General features: G+C 34.4%; 1 protein-coding gene across 4 annotated transcripts in view; it reads right to left on the reverse strand.

Moving 5' to 3' along the window:
* The window catches only part of LOC117173473 (sterol regulatory element-binding protein 2), a 168,757-nt gene that overhangs the window by 23,890 nt on the left and 121,618 nt on the right, over positions 1 to 23,249 (reverse strand). For all 4 annotated transcript variants that reach the window (XM_033362076.1, XM_033362073.1, XM_033362075.1 and 1 more), the window contains one exon: positions 10,358 to 10,513. In XM_033362076.1, the coding sequence (XP_033217967.1) occupies positions 10,358 to 10,513 (156 nt within the window). The remainder of the gene's footprint in view (positions 1 to 10,357; positions 10,514 to 23,249) is intronic.

A 23,249-nucleotide genomic window follows, 5' to 3' on the forward strand; every position in this document is an offset into this window, starting at 1 on the left:
TAAGAAGTCAATTTATGGCTTCCGTTTCCGGTACCGATGGGAGAATGACGTTGTTTTTTTGATGTTTCGGCTATTGAGAAAGGAGAAGGGAATTGAGAGTCGTTGATTTTGGTGAGTGAGGAAGGTAGGGATTTTATCTTGAGTGAGAGTAAAGGATTTGGTTGAAAGGGCGTGGAGGAAGTGACGTGTTGCGAGTCTTGCTCAGTAGATAAGTAGAGTAGAGTAGCATGCCAGAAACACGGAGCCCAGACAGACCTAGGGAGGGGTAACAGGAGAGGTAGACCTTCGAATTTGGAAAAGCTCAACAGAGCGGCACAGTGCTCTCATAGTATAGGTTCGATACGACTGCTTGACGACTGGCGAAAACGGGCGAGTGCAACAAGCAGCGAGGTAATTATTAGTGCAGGGGAATAATCGGCAGAGGGAAAAAGGAAAAGGAAAGAGGGCGAGGATTTCGAGGGAGGTAAGAGCTCAAAAAAAAAAGGATAAAAAGAAAAACGCCGGAAAGAGAGAAGGGGGAGGGGAACTTGCTGACAAAGATTCAAGCAATGTTCATAGGCTTTAGAGATGGGACATGTGAGATGCTGGAAGTTATGAAGAGGCAAGGGGGGGGGAGCTAAAGGATTGAAGTACAAAAAATACTAAAGAAATGGGATGAATGGGAAGAATTTTGGAAAGGCGAAAAAGAGAAAGTCTGGCAAAAAGTAGAAAGCTTAGAGAATCAGTAAAAAGAATTTGATGAAAATAAGAAAAAGGAGTTGAGTATAATAGAATAGAAAGTGAGTAAGATAGAAGTCAGCGTTGAGAGAAAAAGGGTTGAGTCAACAGCGAGCCAGGATACAACAGAATTTAGAGTAGGCTTGCGAGTAGAAAATGAGAGACTGCGTAATAGATTTTTACAGATCGAAAAACAAATAGAAGGGAAGCAAAGAGCAAAAAGAACGTAATGGTCAAAGGGTTGAAAGTGAATAGTGAAACGGGAGAGGAAGAGGTTAAGCAGTTCATAAAAGATATAGGAGCAAAAATTAAGGTAGAAGGGGGTAGAAGGAAAGGTTACAAGGCAATAATAGGGAGGGATAGAATTTAGGTAAACGGAGTGGTACGGATCTGGAACGAAGAAATAGAAGAGTTCAGAACTTGGAAAACAACGCAAGGAAAGAAGAAAGATAAAGAACAGGTAAATAGGAAGGAAAGAAATTAGTCGGGGTTTACAAAATAAAAAAGGGCTAAATAGGAGGACAGGAGGAACAGGAGGAGAAAATAGTCACGTGAAGGTGGCATTTTGGAATGTTTCAAGATTGAAAAACAAGGACAAGGAGTTTTGGGAGGAAGTGAGAAAATGGGATGTAATAATGATGAGTGAAACATGGGCGGATGAGAAAGACTGGAAGGGGATGAAAAGAATGTACCGAAAGGTTATGTTTGGACGATGCAAGAAGCAAGAAAGGAACACATTAAAGGGAGAGGGATGGGCGGAATGGTATCAGGTGTGAAAAAATAATTAGCAGTAAAAGAGGGAAAAGAGGGGGAAAGGAACGAAAAAGATGGTACAATGGTAAGAAGCATTATAGTTGGAAATCAGAATAGAGGTGTTTTGTGTATATAGAAAAAGAGGGGAAGAAGAAGGTTGGAGAGTAATTAAGAAGTGGATGGAGGAAAAGAAAGAAGAGTTAGCTTTGATAGGTGATTTGAATGCATGGAATGGCGAACAGGGGAGAGGGACTAGGGTTTGAGAAAAAGAAGCATATGTGAGGAGTTCCAGACATAGGGAGATAGACAGGTAAATGGAGGAGGTTACTAGCCATAATAGGAGAAACAGGATGGTCTATATATAATGGTAATATGAAAGGAGATGAGGAAGGAGAAAACACATTTGTAGGGAAGGAAGAGACAGTGATAGACTACATCCTTGCAGAAGAAAGAATGAAGAATTTAATAAGCTTCGTCAAAGTGGGTAATGAGATTGGGTCCGAGCGTTTCCCGGTAATAGCTACACTGAAAAGTGGTGGCAAGAAGCGAGGCAGTTGGAGAAAGGAAAGAGGGGAAGAAAGGAAAAAGAAATGGCAGCCTGGGAGGTAGATAAACTGAAAGAGTTTAAAGAAAAAACGGAAAAGGAGAAGATTAGGTAGATAGAAGAGGAGCGAGTAGACTTGTTATTGGAAAGATGGAAAAGGTCGATTGAGAAGGTAACGGGTGAAATAGCTACAAAAACAGAAAGAGAAGGGGAAAAGAGAGGCTGATGGAACCAGAATATCTGCAAAAATAAAAAAGGAAGACAAATGGAGTAGGGTGATATGGATTAGAATGGGAGGAGTGAGTGCTTGTAGATATTGGATGGATGAAGAGGAGAATCTATGTAGAGTATGTGGATACGAATTGGGGTCATGGGCACATGTTTTAGAGAGGTGCACAGGAGAGAAAGATGGGCAGTTGAGTGTTGATGAGTGTGTAAGGTGGATTTTGGATGGTAATGAACAGGGAGTGATGTGGAAGAAGAAATTGGTAGAAGTAAGGAAAAGCAAGGGTATAGGGCAGAGCCAATCGGTGGAGCCTGAAAAAGGAATTTAAAAACCAAAGTTAAATTCAAAATCGTGGAAAATGTTTGTTTTTTATGGTAAGAGGAAACGGAAGCCCTGGAAGATCACTCATTACTAGAATCATTAGTATTATTTTTTGTTATTATTACTTAATTTTATTTTTAAGTAAGGCGAAACATTAGAAAATAAGCAGCGGATAACTTAGATTAAGGGTGGAATGTAAATTTTATGTACAGGGAGCGGAGGCCCTCAAACCCGTAAATGGGAGAGTTTAAATATACATACATACAAGTAATAAATGTATATGAATAATGGTACAAACAGTAACAATTTTAATATTTTATAATTTTCTATATTTTACAAGCTATGATGATTTTAATTTATGTACATTTAATTTAATTAGCTGATTATTAATTGTGTAACCAAATTCAATAATGCATTTTATAGTAATTCCTTTTTTAATTTTGAAAAATTGTATTATTTGGTTAAATTCAATTTTTGAATTTATTTCATTATTTTCAAAAATTTAATTGCATTAGGAATTTTATTTTTTTAATACTTGATAGATTATTATTCACTTACTTAAATTATAATTAATTAATTAAGAGAATAATAATACGATGTCGATGATAAAAGTATTCTAATTGAAATACACATATAAATATGTTTAAAATTTAATTTTAAATTTTACAGTCCAAATATCTTTTTATTTTCCTCTGGGAAATAATGGAATACTGGTAAAACTGTAGTTATAACACAGAGCTCTTCTTCTTTTTCCTAATTATCTTATTGATATTGAACTTCAAAATGATCCATTTTTGAATTATCAATTCTTGACTTTATAAAGAACTGTTATAATTTTTAACGAAAACAAACCATACTTATGGCCCAAAATGAGCACCTGAAAATTATAATTTTTGAACTTTTTAGTCAAAAATCAATACTTTTGTAGTTAAACAAAGATCACTCAAATTATTTTTTTAATAAAATAACTTTTTCAAGCTCATTACTAAAGCCTAAATATTTTATGTCCCAAATTTCATTATTTTATTACGATAATTTGAATGCTTCATTTAGGCATGGAGAAAAATAGAGGTTTTTCTGCGTTAAAGTACATAAAAAATTGATTAGTGATGCACTTAATTTTTTTTTAAATCTGCAAAAATACACAACAGTTCTTCTATTATGAAGATTCAGTTTAAAGTATTAAATTGTCAAAACTCGAAAATACGTTGTTTTGGACCACCCTAATACATGTATGAACCCCCCCCCCCCCTCCACACACACATTATTGCAGGTTCAAAAAGTTAATAAAAATACCTTGTTTATCATAAACTTTTCAGAAAAACTTCTATTTTGTGTTTTGTTTAAGAAATTGAAAATTAAGTGTGAAGCAAAAATTCAGCCTTTTACAATTGGATTAAATAGTACTTTAGGAAATAATATCTCAGTAAGAATGTGTGGGCGGTTTCTTGCCTCACTCCATCTTATCATTGTGTAAAAATTAGACCCGGTGGAGAAAAATCAAAGTTTCGCACGACATTACTGAATGCAATTCTGATAGGTTGCATTGGCCTCATTATGTTACTCCGAGAAAGTCAAAAAATCACTTAATAATTCAATTAATCAATTTATAATTTATAATTTCACACTTCGTGCTCTTCATTTAGATTCAAGGGGTAGAATATTGACCTTATTTTTATTCATCTTAAATCAATTGCCTAATTAGACGTTTAACTAATTTGAACTTAAAAGGCTTGAATGAAGCTTTGAAAAAACGTAAGATCTCATGTGCAGTGAAGAGGCGATTCAGTCTACGCCTACAGTTATACGGGAGCTCGTACTTTTTTTTCACGCTTTAACTGGGCAATGATGAGAAAGTCCGTTTTTTCTATACGACTTTTCCAGTTTTTAATTAAGATTATGATTATTCCCATGCTTTTTATTCAGATATTAATAATCTGTATTGACCGTTCAACTTTTGAGATGAAACCGCTGAATCGAGAAGCTTCTTTTAAGCTAGAATTCAACTTAAAATCTCTATCAAGAGTCGAAATAATTTTTTTTACATTTTTAGCTCTACTAATTAAATTAATAATTAAATTGAAGTAAAACAAATTGCCCTTTGTGAATCCTAATGAATTTTGTTCACATTTCTGATAACAAGTTTTGAACGTGTAAAGGACTTCAAAGTCGACGCAGTGAAACTTAAGTCGTTTCTTCTGTTTTTTCACACATTTTCTGTAACAGGAAAGATAACAAATTTATGACGAAAATCAAACTGACACCGATTTATTAGTATACTGATAAAGAATGTTTCTGTATTTGATACACATACACTTACATAACGCAATAAGGCAGCACGTTGACTCTTTTTATTTAACTAGTGGCCTGAGAGGGACCACTCCATTACACCCAGCCCCATGCATCGCCCCCACTTTTCTGTTTTCTTACGATCCGGAGGGAAATTGTCGGTCAAAATAATCCAACACATGGTGACACAAAAAGTAGGTCTGACTTGCTTTCAATTGCATTTAGAAAAAAAAAATATAATTAAAAACTTAATTCTCTCTGCAAATAAACAAACGAAAAATATATGAAAAAAGAGTAACTATTACTAATTATTTTAAAAAAGAGAAAGTCACTCAAACATGTAGTTTAATATGAATAAAATTTAAATTTGAGATAAATTTTGAAAGCAGTTCAAACTTTATATTTCTATGATTTATTTTGCTGTTATTATTGATTTTATTATTTGTTGAAATTTAAAACAAATTATTTATTGTTAAAATTATTAATGTAGCTAATGAAACAATTAATAATATTAAAGACCGCAATGACAACAATATTTAAAACATATACACGATCAGAAGAATTAATAACAAATATATTACGTATACTCAATATAAATATAATAATAATAAAAATATATAAGACTACATCTTAAGTTGCACAGAAAAGAATCTTTGTACCTTGAAAATCTTAACAATTTCATGATTTAAAGAAAATCTTTTTTAAAGTAATGGTAATTGCAATTAAAATGTTTAAGGGAATAATTGGTTAAAAAGTCAATGACAAAACAAATAAATGAGAAAATGGATTTACAACTATTTAATATAATGTATATATTTATTTAAATTGAACCGAGCATCATATATACATTTATATACAGTTCCAACATTTATTTGTTGCTTAATCTTGAAAGCTTTAATCTCTTTGCATTCAAATCCTAATAATTGAATTAAAAATTTTTTATTTAAAGGAGATTTTAAATTATTTAACTGTTGAACTCTATAAACAAACGTACTGTACTCATGACGCACAGCGGGAGAAAATTCACTTTTTTCGTTCAGCTTGACGCTCCGAACTTTTGTCTCCTCGATTTGTTTATTAATACTTTTTTCACTCAAAGTATGGAAAAACTTACATTTTGTATATAACAATTTTTTACGCTTTAATAAAGGATCAGGAAAGCTTTATACTGTCTTAAATGAATGTGTAGGGACTCATAAAATACAAATAATTTGTTTATCATTCCATTTATTTTTTATAAACAAATTTGATAAACAAATTGACAAATAGTCTTATTATCGGTAATATTTTTTTTTTGCTAGAAGTGCTTCATATTAATGTAGGAATGACATTTAATAACAAAAATAATTCAAAAGTTTATAATAACTATTGTTATAAACAATTCTTGTGGCAAAATATTAGAATTTGAGATTTTTCAAATTATAATTTCTTTCAATCGCCAAAACGACTTCAGGTATTTCTTAAAATAATAAGTATTTAATAATATTTGATCAAATATAACAATTTAGATTTTTGTATACAAATTAGATAAACAAATGAAAAATTTTGGTCCTTTCGAATAGAAATTGTTTTCGCACTGGAAATGTTTTAAGCTGTTGGACGAGTGACTGCTAGTCACAAAAATATTTGAGAAGTTAACAATAACCATTGTTATAAATAATTCTCGTGACAAAATATTCAAATGTAAGGTTTTATCAAGTCGGGTTTTCAATCGTAATAGATTTAAAATGAATCATAACACTCCATGCTAAGATTTACTCAATACAAAATCTTTTGACAACAACCTACCGACTTGGCCATCAAAGAAATTTTAAATTTGATAAAACCTTAAGTATAAAAATTTTTTCACAAGAATTGTTAATAACAGTGGTTATTGTTAACTTTTATAATATTTTCTTGACTAGCAGTCATTCGTATAATAGCTTAAAACATTTCCAGTGAAAAAAAATTCTATGCGAAAGAGCCAACATTTTAAATCTGTTTATCTAATTTGTTTACAAAAATTTAAATTGTTATATTTTATCAAATATTATTACATATTTATTATTTTAAGGAATACGTTAAGTCGATCTGGCCAGTCAAGGAAATCACAATTTAAAAATATCGAATTCTAGTATTTTGCCATAAAAATTGTTTATCAAAGTGGTTATTATAAACTTTAAAATTATTTTTGTTATTAAATGTCATTCCTACATTAATATTAAGCACTTTTAGTAAAAAAATTTTTTTACCGATAATAAGACTATTTGTCAATTTGTTCATAAAAATGGTTTATAACAAATGAATGGAATAATAAACAAATTATTTGTATTCCATGAGACCCTAAACATTCACTTAAGACAATATAAAGTTCGCAGAGTCAAGATCTATAGAATTTAATAATCTTTAGTTTAAAACAAAAAATTCAAAATCGCAAGAAAATTGAAGGCTCTAGACATTTTTGAATGAAAAAAGTGCATTTCCTCTAACTTTGCGTCAGAAGTACAGTACGTTTGGTCATAGAGTTTAATATTTTATAGCCTTTTTATTTTAGAAATGAGGATTGCAATAATATAATTAACTAATTAATTTAAAATATTCTTTAAATCTAAATTTTTAAATAAAATTATTAGGTATTGTATGCAGCGAGAAAAAGAAAGAAGATTGATCAAAAAATAAATTATTGAACTTTATAAATGTATATATGATGTTCGGTTCAATTTAAATAAATACATACATCATATTAAATAATATTACATCCATTTTCTTATTTATTAGTCTTGTCATTAAATTTTTACCAATTTTTCCCTCCAAACCTTGTATTCAAAATTACCATTACTTTTTACAAATATTTCCTTCAAAACTTGAAATTGTTAAGATTTTAAAGGTACAAAGATTCTTTACTTTGCAATTGAAGTTGAAGTCTTACATATTTTTATTATTATTATATTTATATAGGATTTAAGTATGTTTTTCATTAATTCTTCTGATTTAAATTTGTTCATAAGCTACATTAATAATTTTAACAATCAATTTTTTACATTCTCACCATTTATGATTGAGAAAGTATTAGAATTGTCGGAAATTAGACACCACACTTTTTCAACGGATCTCCACGTTTCGAGACCCCCTGAATCCGAAAATCAGGTTTTCACGATGGCGTCTGTCTGCCTGTCCGTCCGTCCGTAAACACGATAACTCTCGAAAAAATGAACGAATCACATCCATCTTTGGCACATTTTTTCTAGGTCCTAAAAGAAAGGACGAGTTCGTTAACCAGCCATTTTTGATAAAAATTCAAAAAGTGAGCGCATTTTGAAAAAAAGTTAAGAGAAGAAAAACATTTCTTTTTGAAATCCCTACAAGATTATCATAACCAATTTTTGGATTTTCTTCAAAAATCCAAACTTCAAATTTTTATTGCACAAAAAATAATGGAAAATAAAAAATTCCATTTTGTGGACAAATTATGTAGGATACAAAAAAAGATGAATTAACAAAAATGGTTATCCCAAAAAAGATCTACAATTTCGTTAAGAATCACTTCTTGATAGGACGCGTACTTTTTATTTTATTCGTGAAAAATAACGTTGAAAAAAGTAAAATAAAAAAAATGTGTGCAAAAACGACGAAAGTTACGAGAAAAAAAATCCAACAAAACCTGCTTACAAATGTCTGTCGAAAATCGAGCGGGCAGCGCAAGTGTCACGATGAGAATGTGTACCTCAAAGCCTTCAGAGCTTTGAGAAACTTAATCTTTGACTATACTTAATTAAGTAGACAATTCAAAATATGAAGACGCATATAAATAATGCCATCTAAAAGAAATCTTTTTGATAAAGTTTTTTTCAAGCATTCCAAATGCAAAGAATAAATATCCGAGCACGAAGTGCGAGGTAACCTATTATCGAGCGCGAAGCGCGAGATTCAATCGTCGCACGCCCCAGATGCGCTCAAACTTGTTTTAACCAGAACAAATAATAAAATTAATAATATCAGCAAAATAAATCATGGAAATTTGAATTTCGAACTGCTTTCAAAATGTATCTCAAAATAAAATTTTATTCATATTTAACTACATATTTTGATGAGTTTTTCTTTTTTTAAATAATTAGTAAAAATTACTCTTATTTTTTCATAAATATTTTTTGTTTTGTTTATTTGCAAACAGCATTAAGTTTTTGATTAATTTTGCGTTTTCGTAATTTAATTCAATAAAAAAGTCAGACCTGCTTTTTGTGGGGCCATATGTCGGATTAGTTTGATCGACATTTCCGCTCCGGATCGTAAGAAAACTACTACTGTATACATATACATGGTCGAGGCAGGAGGCTGATTACACCCTAATCTGGCCGTCGTTCTCCATGGCACATCCAGGAAAGCTTCCGGGTGGCAGAGTGAGTGAGATTCTTTTTCATTTAAAAGATATCCGCGCCATTCACAGTACAATGAGGTACACCATGCACCTGAGAGGTACATTTACGGATCGTTTGAAGCAACGAAATACACCGCGATATAAAATCTCGGAAAAGGTGGCTAGATTCGGTATCCTGCCTTCAGAATAAAGATGAGCGTGGCAAAACAGGCTTAATAAGTTGACCGCCAGAGGGACGGGACCTCACGGACTCCCCACCCATATTACAAACAAAGCTAAATAACTACTACAACTTTATTCTATGATAATGAGAGTATGGAAATGTCCACATTAGTTAGCCATGAGATTATTTAAGTCATAAGAAGTAAAGTTTTTAGAGTTCTCGGAAAGCAATAGTTCAAAAAAGTACTAAGATTCTCAAATCATTTTTACAAATAATAATGACTTATTAATGAATAAAAAATTTTATCAGTTAATAGTACTTGAAATCTGTTTCAGAGTTAATTAATAATAAGAAAATATTTGCCAGCCAAAAATTAAATAGCAAAAACTAAGTCAAATCTTAAAAATGAGATAAGATTCTTAAAAATAATCGAATTCTATCGTCCATATAGGGTCTGCCAGCTTTTGGAACAGTAAACGAAGTAATCATACGCAAAGTTGATAATTAAGAAACAATTGAAAATAGTGCATTTTTCAAAAATCGTGATTCCGGAATTCTGAAAAATTGTAAACTTGGCTGCTAAGTAATTCTTTCAACATTATAACGTTTGCAACGCCCTAAACAGATATTAAATTTAAATACACGGAGAGTAAAATTAAAGTCTATAAGCAATTTGAGCTATTCCTATCAAAGTACGAAACTAGAATGTACAAAAAAACCGTAGCGCTGATTGTAGCTCTTACAGCTTCGAACGTTGTATTTTTCCAGGATAAGACATACCCACACTGATTGATGAATTATGGCTAGTATAACAGTTAAAAAAGCTCTTAAAAACGCATGAAAAGTGCTCATGCTATTATAATTCAATTTTTTCCTCCGTTTAGTAATCAAAGAATTTCTTAAATTTCAATTAAATTTATTCTCTTCTTGACCCATGAGGGAAATTTTAAATTCATTCTAATTGAAAAAATAAGCATATTCTAGACTTACAGGAACACGCTGATAAAGTTGCTTGAGACATAATAGATCCCTCTGAAATAAAGGAAGCGATGGACTTATTGTTAAATTTCGGAATTCACTAGCATGGTCTTGCCACATCGTTGTTCTCATTTCCAGTAACCAATCACAAATCCAAACTTGGGCCAGCTGTAATAAAAATCACAGTCATAAAATAAACGCTATTATAATATATAGCATACAACCTACGAAATATTGAAAGTTCGTATTTATCGATTATTGTTTATTAAGGAAAATGGGTGTATACCGTCTGTTTTGGCCATTTTGCATTTCTTTAATAACAATTTTCAAAAATATTATATACTATAGTTTAGATAAGATTTTCACCATTTTTCATGGGTCATAACCATTTTTTGAAAAAATTAGTATTTCTCCTGCTGGAAGTTAACAACCTGTCTTAAACATCCATCAAGTGCTGTAAACAAGGCCTAATACGAGGAAATTGCAGTAAGTTTTTAGAACGCTCTGTAATTTTGTGGCGGTTTTCAGAATATTTTTGTAAGCATTTTGTTTCATCGGTCATATTGAATTCACAACCAAAGAGTACGAACGCCTAGGCAAGTCGAACCTTGAAGGAAAAAATCAACTGAGTAAGTACTCAACTGACCATTAGCGGGGTGAGCTGTTAAATAGTTCAACTGCGGTTTCCTCTAAGAGCACAACCATATAATGAACGTTCCGCTCAAACGCTACCAAGAATAAAATTTAGGCTAGATAGAAAGATAGTCAGGAATTCGCCGTAGGAAAATATCTGTTTTGAAGATACTCATAGTTTGGCCTTTATATGTAATTGTTTGCTGTAAAGCAGTTCAATATTTTGTTTTGGATATTTCTGTCCTTTCTCAATACGAGCATGGCTCATTAAGATAAACTTTTTATTTTATTTTTAGTTCTTGAATGCATTAAATTCTATTATGAATAAAAATGATGAGAATCCATTATTCCGAAAGAGAATAAATCTTCTTTATGTCTATTTGACTTTTTTGGGCACATTAGAATATTTTTAGTTCGTTTGGATTAGCAGTTGGACAAAACCACTATTAATTTAGGCTAATTAAAGTTAACAATGTTATTAGGAAAAAGCAAGTAAACAGACAAAAAGAGTAAAGGCGTACATACTGCGTAAAGCGAATATGACCGAGTCAGTATCAGTGATGACTATTTCCCTGCCCCACCAAGGTACTCGGTTTACAGGAGGGATGAGCGTCGACTTTAAAATTATTTACAATTTTGTGAGTGTACATTGTTCTTACCAGACTAATTGTCGTAAAAGTACTGGATTCTCAGCCCATTATTTACCATTCTGTATCAAAACTTTTTGAATCAATAAAAAATATTTTAAAAAAATAAATTGTTGTGCATAAACATTGTCCCTTTTTTATAAACTGGACAAAGCCGCTTGAGAAGACACGGAAAATGTAGTATTTATGCCAGTTCAATTTGTTGTACGTTCAATCTTGACATCTTTATTATCTTAAGTAGCGAAGCAAGTCTTGGAAATGAAGGTAAAAAAAGTCCAGTTTAATTGACTTATAAAATTATAAAAATATAATTATATTAAAATATTCAACCGATTCTTCTACAAATTTCAGGATACAAGACCGTGGAGAATTGTCGGTACGATCAACGAAAGTACTATTTAAAATCACTGCTGGGTTTGAATTTGTTTATCCTAGATACTTTTGACGAGATTCTTAATTGAAGTAGGTTATAAACAAAATTAGACCGTATTAAGCCGTATCCCTTTCAAGGTGAAGACTACTTAGTCGGTTCTCAATTGTTTCTGATCAACCTCTCTAGTAAGTACCACAGACCAACAGCTTTACGAAGTCATTATGTAAAACTCTTCACTCGGGCCCATTAGTATCCAAGGTCTTTCGCTTTAAGCGTCATTTACTCAACTGTCACTCTAAACCATGCATTTCTTTTAAACTATTTGTCTCCTCACTTTTCTCTCCTGACATACTTTTTCTATTTTTTTACGTCCATGCATTTCCTCATGCAAACTCTTGTGTTTCTACGGCTTTTTATATCTATTCAAATTAGGGTCTCATTCACATACTCCAAACATTCTCTCATTATTAAATAGACTATCAAGACATACGTACACTGGAGTGGATAAAGATGCAGTGTGTGGGTACTCACGCGCATATGTTGGGTAATATTAGGATACGGTTCACATTGTCCTGACTAATTACGTTTCGTACGGGCTCGATTGAGTGACAAAGCCAAGGGAAGCAGTGCCCGAAACCGTGCTTCAATCGAAACTTCAGCCTACTTATCATTTTGCTCTATCCTCTCATCGTTTAGGACAATGTTGCATACTGTTTTGTCACCCTTTCAAAAATTCTTTGCAAGTCTTCGATTGACTCTACCATAACAAATCTATCATCTGTGACCCTAACCCATGCACCTTCACTGCCCGAGATGCACTCCATCTTTGTTAAGAAGGGCTATTCTTATATACTTGTCCATGTATATAATAATCAGCCAAGAGAAATAACGCATTCTTTTCTATCCCCTCGATTCATATTGAGCCCATCATTTAGTCGACCATCGACTCTCACAATCGCTTTTCTATCTGGATATATTGATTTTATTGCATTCAGGAGGGATCCAAGGACTACATACACTTCCAGGACTTTCCAAAGCTTACTGCTATCCTTTTTTACCGAACGCTTTTTTTAGATTAATGAATGCACTGATTACTCTTAAACTTTATCCTAGCTATTTATATTTTGTTTATACTCTCCTTTTAAGGGGTTGAGAATCTTTACATAACCATTACATGAATTCTTACAAATAAGCTTTATAGACTATCATACCACCTATATTTTATATCTCTCATACGCCAACGCCGAACGTGCTATTTTATCCGTCCTCTCTACATCTACAACCTCCCAGACACACAATTTTGTTATTCTGCTTCCATCTCCCGTTCTTAGTGTCTCCTCAAAGTTCCAGGCTCTTTTCAGTTGCTTGTCAATCATTTTCTCTCATGCCATTGTCGTTCCTCAGCATGTAAAATACAAAGCTCCAAATCGCTTCCATGACCAAACTCAAAAATTTCTCAAAAAGACTTTCAACTATCTTATGCTCTTTCCAAACCCAAATTTCCAATCCGTAACTTAACACAGACTATACTAACACATTGAACATCCATAATCGCACCCTCTATCTTTATTCATCATTAGTCTTATTCAGGGTCCTTTATTTTCTCCCACCTGTCTTTCCAATCTCCTTCTAAGCACTTCCGCGCAAACATTGTATCCCAACGGTATGTGTATGAAAAATCTATGTTTCTCCACCGTTTTGCCCCCTTATTTCTCAATCAACGACACTACCAGCCAAGTCTTCCGTTCCTTTGGCTGCCATTCTCCTCTCCACATCTTATTGAAAATCTTCCACATTTCTTGTTTGACCGCAATTCTTCCATGCTCATTGCTTCATTTTCCAAGCCATCCTATTCAATTGCCTTGTATCCTTTTACCCATGCAATCGCCTCACTCATCTCTTCATTTTCTCTTTGATCATTTTCTACGCGTTACATTTTTTCTCAAACTTTCTCCTTTTCGCCTTTCCCTACTTGGTCCCACTCTTCCCATTTCTGTCGTATTTTCTGTACCTCCTTCTGAAACCCCCCTTCCCGTTGCTTATTCACGTTCTCCAGTATCCCGCATGTCGCGTCTCTAAATATTTTTAACATTGCTTTAAGGCTGACGAGCAAGTTCTTCTCACCCCTCTTTCCTTCAAGTGTTTTTTTTATTTTTTCTTTCTTACAAGTTTTTCTTTCTTCTAATTCTTTATTTTCCTCATCCCTTTTCCTTTTTCTCTCTTCGGATTTTTCCCCTTCACTCACTATTCCTTCGCCACTCGTCGCACTCACCCGTTTTCGCCAATCATCAAGGAACCTGTTTGATCCCACATTATGTAAGTGCGGTGCAGTACTGTTGAATTTTTATAGGTTCGTGGGTCTATCTCGCCTGTCACTCGATCATAACCGGCGTCTCGTATCACTTGTCACCACTAGCTTTACAACTTGCTTCGATACCTGCCTTATCCCAACTCGCTTCGACTTCAGCGCATGCCCTAGGACTACCCGTTATCCTCACTTGCAATGTTATTCTGCCACCCTCTATCTGGACTTTCATGTTACATTACAGCAAAGAACGCACACAGCTATTTAACGATCTAACCATTTAAGTTGGGTTGCTTGTGTATTCGTGGAATCAACAGCAGCACTTAAGAAGATAGCAGTCTAAAATCCGACCTTAAAAACAGAAGGATTGAACGTTCTTGATGAACTCCGGATGTTTTCCAGCCATGTGGAAGAGAAAAATAAAAGATCAAATAAACACTAAGTGTCCTCCTTCCAGTCAAGAATAGATACAGATCAATCTTTACCAGGCGAAACGATCGTCTGCTATCTTAAGCAAACGTTTGACAGCGGAACAAACGGCGTTTGCCTTAATATAGAAATCTTGGTCGTACAAGGCGAATGTTAAGAGACATAAGAATTAAGAAAGGATGAGTCGTTTATGATAGACCAGTCAGAGCATCTAGGGTAGCACTTTATGTTAGATTATAATTTTTATTTGTTCGTTTCCATCACTATACTTCAAATATATTGATCAATAAAATAAGAAACGATTCCATATGCGGTATACTTTTATAGAATTTTTATACCTTAAGTAGCACGAATCTATTTCGGTAATTTGAATTTTAAACGTACGCGCCGAACCTGAGTAGCTGCACGGACGTCGTTTCGCGCAAGACTGAGAGGATGGGCAGAGCTGAGATTCGAAACAAGAAAAGGAGCGAGCTCGGAAAAGCACTCGAAGAAAGGAAACAAAAGTGAAGAAAAAGTGAGGCAGGGGAAGCACTGCAAGTGGTCCGTGACTATCCATGTTTTAGGTAAACATCTAATTTTTATAAACATCAACAAACTAAAAGAATGTTTACAAGACAATAAGTACAGAGATATATTAACGGTAAACAAAACAGTTTACTATGCATTTTTTGGTCTAGAAAAAGCGTTAGATAATGTGAATAGAACCAACCTTTGGGAATTTATGGAAGAGTACGGAGTCAATGGGTGGCTCCTACAAGCAATAAAAACATAATTTGCTGGTAGTAAAATGAGTGGGAGGGTAAATGGGTAACTGGGAGACTGGTTCGATATTATGCAAGGTGATAGGCAACGATATATTAGGTCCAGTAAATCTAAGACTTACAAAGAATGCTGAGGAAACTGAATACAAGCATGAAGGCGATGAGCGTCCAAATATACGTAAATAAAATTATGGTATTCTGAGGAACGGATGATAAAAAAATATGCAACATTGTCCTAAACGATCAGAGAAAAGAAACAGGTGATAAGCGCGCATATCTAGGTAGTCTATTCACTAATGACGGAAAGAAACATGGAGATAGAATGGCATATGAACGAGAATAAATAAAAATATATAAGATAAAGCTAAAACATCCGTCAACTGGTCCGCTGGACAGTGCTGCCCTCTGGTGCACCACGTGATATCTTTTCTGGGCCCGAGTTTTAAATTGGATTTTTTTACAACTTTGAAATTGATCATAGCCATTCCTTGAAAATTGAAAATTTTGAACTTGATGTATCGAAGTTAAAAACAAAATCTACTTTTCCTTGTAGAACCGCACATTATATTTTTATTTATATATTCTAGAAAGAGAACTAAGGTTTTTCGTCATAAAATACTTGAAAATGGAAAAGGCGTTTTTTGTTTGTCTTCGAGAAACTGTATGCCAAAGTAGTTAGTAAAAAGACAGCAATATCGATTCTCATGTGATTCATTAGTATCTGTCTCACAACTAACGTGTATGAGAACGTTTGTACTGTTTATATGTGTTTATGGGATGGGGGAGGGAGAGGATAAAACAGCTCTTTTAAAAACGCATCAGAGTATTTAAAAAAGGGAGTTTGGTGACTCGGTTAGTTAAGAATTTTGGTGCAGTTTCTCGAAAACAAAACAAAAAAAGCCACTTTTATTTTCCATTATTTTATTGTAAAAAACCTTAAGAATTTTTTCTAGAAGATAAAAAAATCGAAAGTGCTGTTCTAGAATAAAAAGTCAATTTTATTCTTGACTTAGACAAATCTCTAACTCTGCTACTATTTGATCAAGGGACCTAAACTGAAGGTGGGATCTAAACACTATCGAGAATGCGGTAAGTACTTATTAGGTTGTCTGGTATCAGTCGCTGTTTGCAGGTTAATATTGCTTGTGCATTCGTCAAAATTCCATTATCCTGCTACAGAAAGGCGTACACATGATGTAAAGCCCCTTTACAGAAGCCTGGCATTCCACGGACATTCCCTGCATTCGACACCCCCTCCCCCATTACCTACTAAAAGTGACAGCGACCAGTAATTCTTTACTAACATAAAAAGGATGGCGGATGATATGCACAACTTCACTTACGCACACGCAAACATACATACACATGCAAAAAGAGAAAAAAGGTCAGAAGATAAGAAAAATTTTGTTTAAATAAAAAACTGGGTTGCAGACTAGTGCAAGATAACGATATTATCATCAGCCGCAAACCACTATCAGTGCTTGATAAGTTAAAGTTGCCAGAAGATTATAACGAAGAAAAAAACCTCCTGCATAGATGTCACTTTGAGATCAAATTCAGTTCTGCCTCGATTAGGTTTCAGTCGCGTATTTCCGGGTGATCAGTATATCATGTTGATGATGTAAAGTTTTTGTACTTTTTTTTATAAAATCACGTCAGATCGATTGGCTTGAATTTTATGATGCGGCTGGTAACTTCTTAGCATGTAACATTCTTATCTGGTAACAACTTAGCATATGCTAAGATGTTACCAGCCGCGTCATTAAATTCAAGCCAATCAACCTGACGTGATTTTTCAGAAAAAAGTACAAAAACTTTACATCATCAACATGATATGCTGATCATCCGGAAATACGCGACTGAAACTTTCTGGACGCAGAACTAAATTTGATCTCAAAGTGACATCTATGTGGGAGGTTTTGTTCATTGTTATAATCTTCTAACAACTTTAACTAATCAAGCACTGAAGGTAGTTTGCGGCTAATGATAATCCCGTCATCATGCACTAGGCTCCAACCCAGTTTTCTATTTAAACTAAATTTCTCTTACCTTCTGACCTTTCTTCTCTTTTTGCATGTGTATGTTTGCGTGTGCGTAAGTAGTGTATGTCATCCGTCGTCCTTGTTGTCCTTGTCTTCGTTCCCTAAAAGGGTTAGTGAAATGTATCTGCAGAGAGGTATCCGTTTTGTTACGAGTCCTAGAGCTGTTGCTGTATAATGCCCACTATACCGTCATGTCTATATGTGTACTATCCGCCTCTTCTCTCTCTCTCTCTCTCTGAGCCATTACGCAACAACCATCTTCGTTCCCTAAAAGGGATAGTGAAATGTATCTTTGGAAAGGTATCAATTTTGTTACGAGTCCTAGATCTGTTGCTGTATAACGCGCACTACACCGTCATTTCTGTATGTGTGCTCTCCGCCTCTCCTCTTTCTCTCTCTCTCTCGTAGCCATTGTGCAACAACCATCAATAATATGTAGGATGGATTCATTGCCAATTTTCATCACAGTGGATAGCCTTTTATCTCGATTGAGTTTCTAGTTCGTCTATGGTTTCAGTCCTAATCTGCAAGGCCTCCTATGAGGTCACGGTCAACGACGTGCAATCGTGAACCAATTCACAGATGGTCTTCTAAAGCGTATCACCACTTCCCCTGCCCCATCTATGTCGTGTTATAACTACTCTTTCAATCGACAAATTACCGCGGTGAATTTGATGCTTGATCATTTCAACACAGATGGTTTCGTTTAGCATTTCATGGGCAGAATTCGACTATATGCTGAGCCCAAAAGACTAAGCGAGGACAGGCATGGCACAGGCGGTGATAGCAGGTGAAGGCGCTCATAAGGCTTTTCTTAACTGTTTTATGCTTAAATACCCTTTGACCCAAGAGTACCCATACATTTATATGAATCGTCCCTGCTTATCCTCTGATTAAATGCACTGTTCTGCATATAGAACATGGATTAGTTGATTACTATCTTCGTTAGCAAATATTTTAAACACGTAAGACACAAGCTATTTAGTATTTTCTCAATGGATTTAACGGTGAAAAGAATCATAATGCACTAAAGGAGTCTCTTTGAAAAGTACCCATCGGAATTCGGATTAATCTAGTTATCCTTGGTTGCCCATGATCAAAATACTTTATTCTTGTTGCAACTTTTCTATTTTCAGTCATTTGAATTACTTCTCAATGTAATAAAACTTAAAATCAGTGAAATCAAGTTAAGGTTAGGAAAACTTTGTAATCGTCGCAAAACCTGAAATTTTAGCGAATCCCCATTGCTCTTAGTTTTTTGAACAGTTTGAGAATGACGCCTCCCCGTTTGTCTTACTTCAGATATAAATTGTTTTAATTATGACCTTTCTTTCTAAAATCGGCGCCAAGCTGTCCTTGCAAATCCCGAAGCCACACTGGCCTCGTGGTTTATGCTTGCACTGCCATCCTGTTTATAATCTCGAATTTCATTGTAGTCTTCGTAGCAGTTAAAATTAAATTTATTTATTTTAATTTTTTTTATATTGACGACAAGGAATTTCAGTTTTGCTATTCACTGCCCTTCAGTTACAATTTTTGGCTACACGATTGAGCCCTACTTAGCTTACTTAGTACTTTTTGTTAGATAGTCTTATTTAAATTGCAAATTTTGTTGCATTAAACAGCATTTGAAATAGCGGTCAGCTAAGATTAATTCGTAATACGCAGTTACTACAACTTGCTATCTTCAGGCATGCATTTTACCGATTATTGTAACGTTGCTACCGACCCTCGACGAATCAACTTTTCAATTAAGATTGCATACCAGTTTAAACATGACATCCTAAGTCTTTAAATTATGAGCAAGAACCTTAAGAATTTAGTTGTAAAGGTTAATCCTCTACTATTACTCGTACGAGCATTGAACAGTCACGGATATAGATTTCACTTTATGTCTCGTTTAAAATGATTAGTTTCAGATCAAGACAGAGTTATGGTTTGTCCTTAGCTTCTCTACTTAAATCCACACAGCGCCTAAGTTGCTTCTGCTTGTTTTTCCTCAAACATTCGACCAGTTGTTATCAATGGCTTCCTATTGAGGAACTTCGGTGGGTTGCTGGACATTTTTCTCCTTACCCAATGCATGACAGAACTCCCTTTCATTTTCCTAAAAGGTTCGATTTTACTGCATTCTTGTACTACTCTTATTGCACAGTCTTATATTACATTAAGTCAATTGACCAAATTTGCTCCTTACTTTCCGAGAATTTATATCGAACCTGATTTTCCATTGTGGACGTCGTTCCCTTCCTGGGGCAAATACTGTATTTGTATTCCTAGTTCTAGGGTCCAACGTCCTAACGACTTTCACAGCTGTCCAATACACAAGAGTTTCATAAAAAGAGATATTTCGGGTTTCACTCGTGTAAAAAACTACGAATTGTTTGCCGACGTTTCGTGAACATTGCAGTTCATATCTTCAGGACTGACCTGAAACTGAGGTACCAGGTCATGATGTTCTTAGGTATACTTTCTACGATGCCTGTGATTGGCCAGAGCGCCCCACCGTGGGGACTGGTCGAACTTGATTAGCCAATCAAGTCTTTTTTTAAAAAATCCGGTAGAACGGAAAGCCAAATCGGATTCGTATTATATCCATTGTCCCTATTGATGTTATTATGGTGTTTTAAGATTTCGATTGCTTCTCTGTGTTTTCTTGGAAATTTGTTGTGCGTTTTTGCAATGACTGTTGTTTCATCAAATAAAATGTTATGTCCTGTTTGGATATGATGTTCAGCTAGTGCTGATTGCGTGAAATTTTTTGGCCAGACTTTACTTTCATGTTCCTTCATACGTTGGCTTACCGCTCTCCCGGTTTCTCCAATATAGACTTTGCCATAAGAACAAGGGATTTTATATACTCCTGGATCACTGAAGGGCGCCTTTTTATCTTTAAGGTTATTTAGTAGTTGTCCTATTTTCGCAGGTGGTTTAAATATGGTTTAGATGTTGTGTTTGTTGAGAATTCTTCCTATTTTTTCTGTGATACCTTGGATATAGGGTAGAGTGGTGGTCATTTTTTTCTCTCTTTCTTTCGTAGGTTGTGTTGACTTGCTTTTTTGAGTGTTTTCTTATTGCTTTACCAATTTGTTTGTTTGTGTAATCGTTCTGTATTAGGATTTGTTTAACGTTTTGTAATTCCTTTTTTAAGTTATCTTTGTCTGTTATGGAGACAGCTCTGTATACAAGGGAGTTGATGAACGTTTTTTTGAGATGGGTGATGGTTATTGATTGATAAAATCGAAAAACTTATTTAGTTCATTTCGTCCATGTTGCCAGATGACAAATGTGTCATCAACGTAACGGAACCAGACTCCTGGTTTAAGTTTGGCTTGGTTGAAGATTTTAGTTTCTAGATGTTCCATAAAGACATTGGCTATTACAGGTGATATTGGGGATCCCATTGCTGCCCCTGAGGTTTGTTCGTAGAATTGGTTACTGAACGAGAAGTAAGTATTATTGAGACATTATTCTATTAAAAGTACAAGCTTGGAAGGGAAGTTTGTGAAAGATTTAATAATATCAATTGTATCCGAGATTGGTACTTTCGTAAAAAGAGATACTATGTCGAAACTCACTATGATGTCTTGGGGTTGAATGTGAATCTGTTGTATCTTTTTAATAAAGTCAAATGAGTTTTGGACGTGAGTTATGGAGTTTCCTGTAAAAGGATTTCGTTTTGCAGCGAGGAAACGTGCTAGGTTGTAAGTTGGTGAGTTTATTGCGCTGACGATCGGTCTGAGTGAAATGTTTTCCTTGTGGATTTTTGGGAGCCCGTGAAGTTTTGCAGAGATGGGATTAGTAGGTATTAAGTTAGATATTGTTTAACTGTCAAGTTGAGTCTTTGAGAAGAGTCTTTGTTTTACTATTGTTTTTGTGGGGTCCTTTTTAAGTTTTTTGTATGTATCGTCAGTTAGAAGGTCCATGATTTTGTTGTTATAGTCTTCTTTATTTTGAATGAGTTCTTTTATTGCGGTTTTCTCCTGTTTTGTTAAGTTTGAGAATGGAACTTGAGCTTGGCGTAAAATGTTGGCCGTCCTGTGTCGTATGTCATTCGCTTTTTCGGGTAAAAGGGTATATATTGTGGATTCTAAATTGCTGATTATTTCTTCTTTTGGGATTTTCGATGGAGCTATAGCAAAATTATGTCCTTTAGATAAGGCTGAAATCACTTCACTGTTGAGAGGGTGGTCAGAGATGTTTTTTACTGTATTTGTCAGTTGAGTTTGCTTTACAAGAAGTAATTTGTCAAATTTTGTTTTTTATTTTTGGATGGAAAGCTCTTTAATCCGTTGGGATTGGTCAAACGATATGCGGTCCAATGTGGACCAAATGTCAAATCTGAGGGTATTTGATAGGAAAAGGTGAAGTTTTAATAGTTTTTTAGAGGTAGTGTGCATAAGAATTTTGGTATGCTGTATTCTTTCTTTAACGAGAAGCAAACTTATATTATGCAGAATCGATTTGGATTTAGATGTTCCCGAATTATTTTTCAGTTGTAAGAGTTTTGGGACTATTTTGTTGTCTCTGCACCGTTTCAAAAAAGCTAAGGATGTTAGTAGCTTACCTTGAGTAGTCCTGAGCTTACTAAAGGTGTTGGTTTTAGTAAGAATACTTTCCCCGTAGAGTTCCTTGATAATAGATTTTATGCTTTCACGATGATTTATTTTGATAAAAAGAGATATTTCAGGTTTCACTCGTGTAAAAAACTACGAATTGTTTGCCGATGTTTCGTGAACATTGCAGTTCACATTTTCAGGGCTGACCTGAAACTGAGGTACCAGGTCATGATGTTCTTAGGTATACTTTCTACGATGCCTGTGATTGGCCAGAGCGTCCCACCGTGGGGACTGATATGATGTTCAGCTAGTGCTGATTACGTGAAATGTTTTAGCCTGACTTTACTTTCACGTTCCTTCATACGTTGGCTCATCGCTCTCCCGGTTTCTCAAATATAGACTTTGCCATAAGAACAAGGGATTTTATATACTCCTGGATCACTGAAGGGTGCCTTTTTATCTTTAGGGTTATTTAGTAGTTGTCCCATTTTCGCAGGTGGTTTAAATATGGTTTGGATGTTGTGTTTGTTGAGAATTCTTCCTATTTGTTCTGTGACACCTTGGATATAGGGTAGGGTGGTGGTCATTTTTCTCTCTCTTTCTTTCGTAGGTTGTGTTGACTTGCTTTTTTGAGTTTTTTTTACTGCTTTATCAATTTGTTTGTTTGTGTAATCGTTCTGTATTAGGATTTGTTTAACGTTTTGTAATTCCTTTTGTAAGTTATCTTTGTCTGTTATGGAGACAGCTCTGTATACAAGGGAGTTGATGACCAATTGTTTTTGAGATGGGTGATGCTGGGAGGAGGCATGCAGGTATCTGTTTGTATGCGTGGGCTTTCTGTAAACTTCATGTCCTAATGTGTTGCGTTCTGTTGGCGCTCTGGCAAATCACAGGCATCGTAGAAAGTATGTCTAAGAACATCATGACTTGATACCTCAGTTTCAGGTCAGCCCTGAAGATGTGAACTGCAATGTTCACAAAACGTCGAGAAACAATTCGTAGTTTTGTACACGAGTGAAGCCCGAAATATCTATTTTTATCAAAATGAATCATCGTGAAAGCATAAAATCTATTACACAAGAGTTTGTTTCTTTGGTTGAGAATGCTTTTGTTTTGGATTTAAATCTCTAAACTCTGGTAAAGCATGACCAA

This window comes from Belonocnema kinseyi, chromosome 5, assembly GCF_010883055.1.
Source record: "Belonocnema kinseyi isolate 2016_QV_RU_SX_M_011 chromosome 5, B_treatae_v1, whole genome shotgun sequence".
Taxonomy (NCBI): Eukaryota; Metazoa; Arthropoda; class Insecta; order Hymenoptera; family Cynipidae; genus Belonocnema; species Belonocnema kinseyi.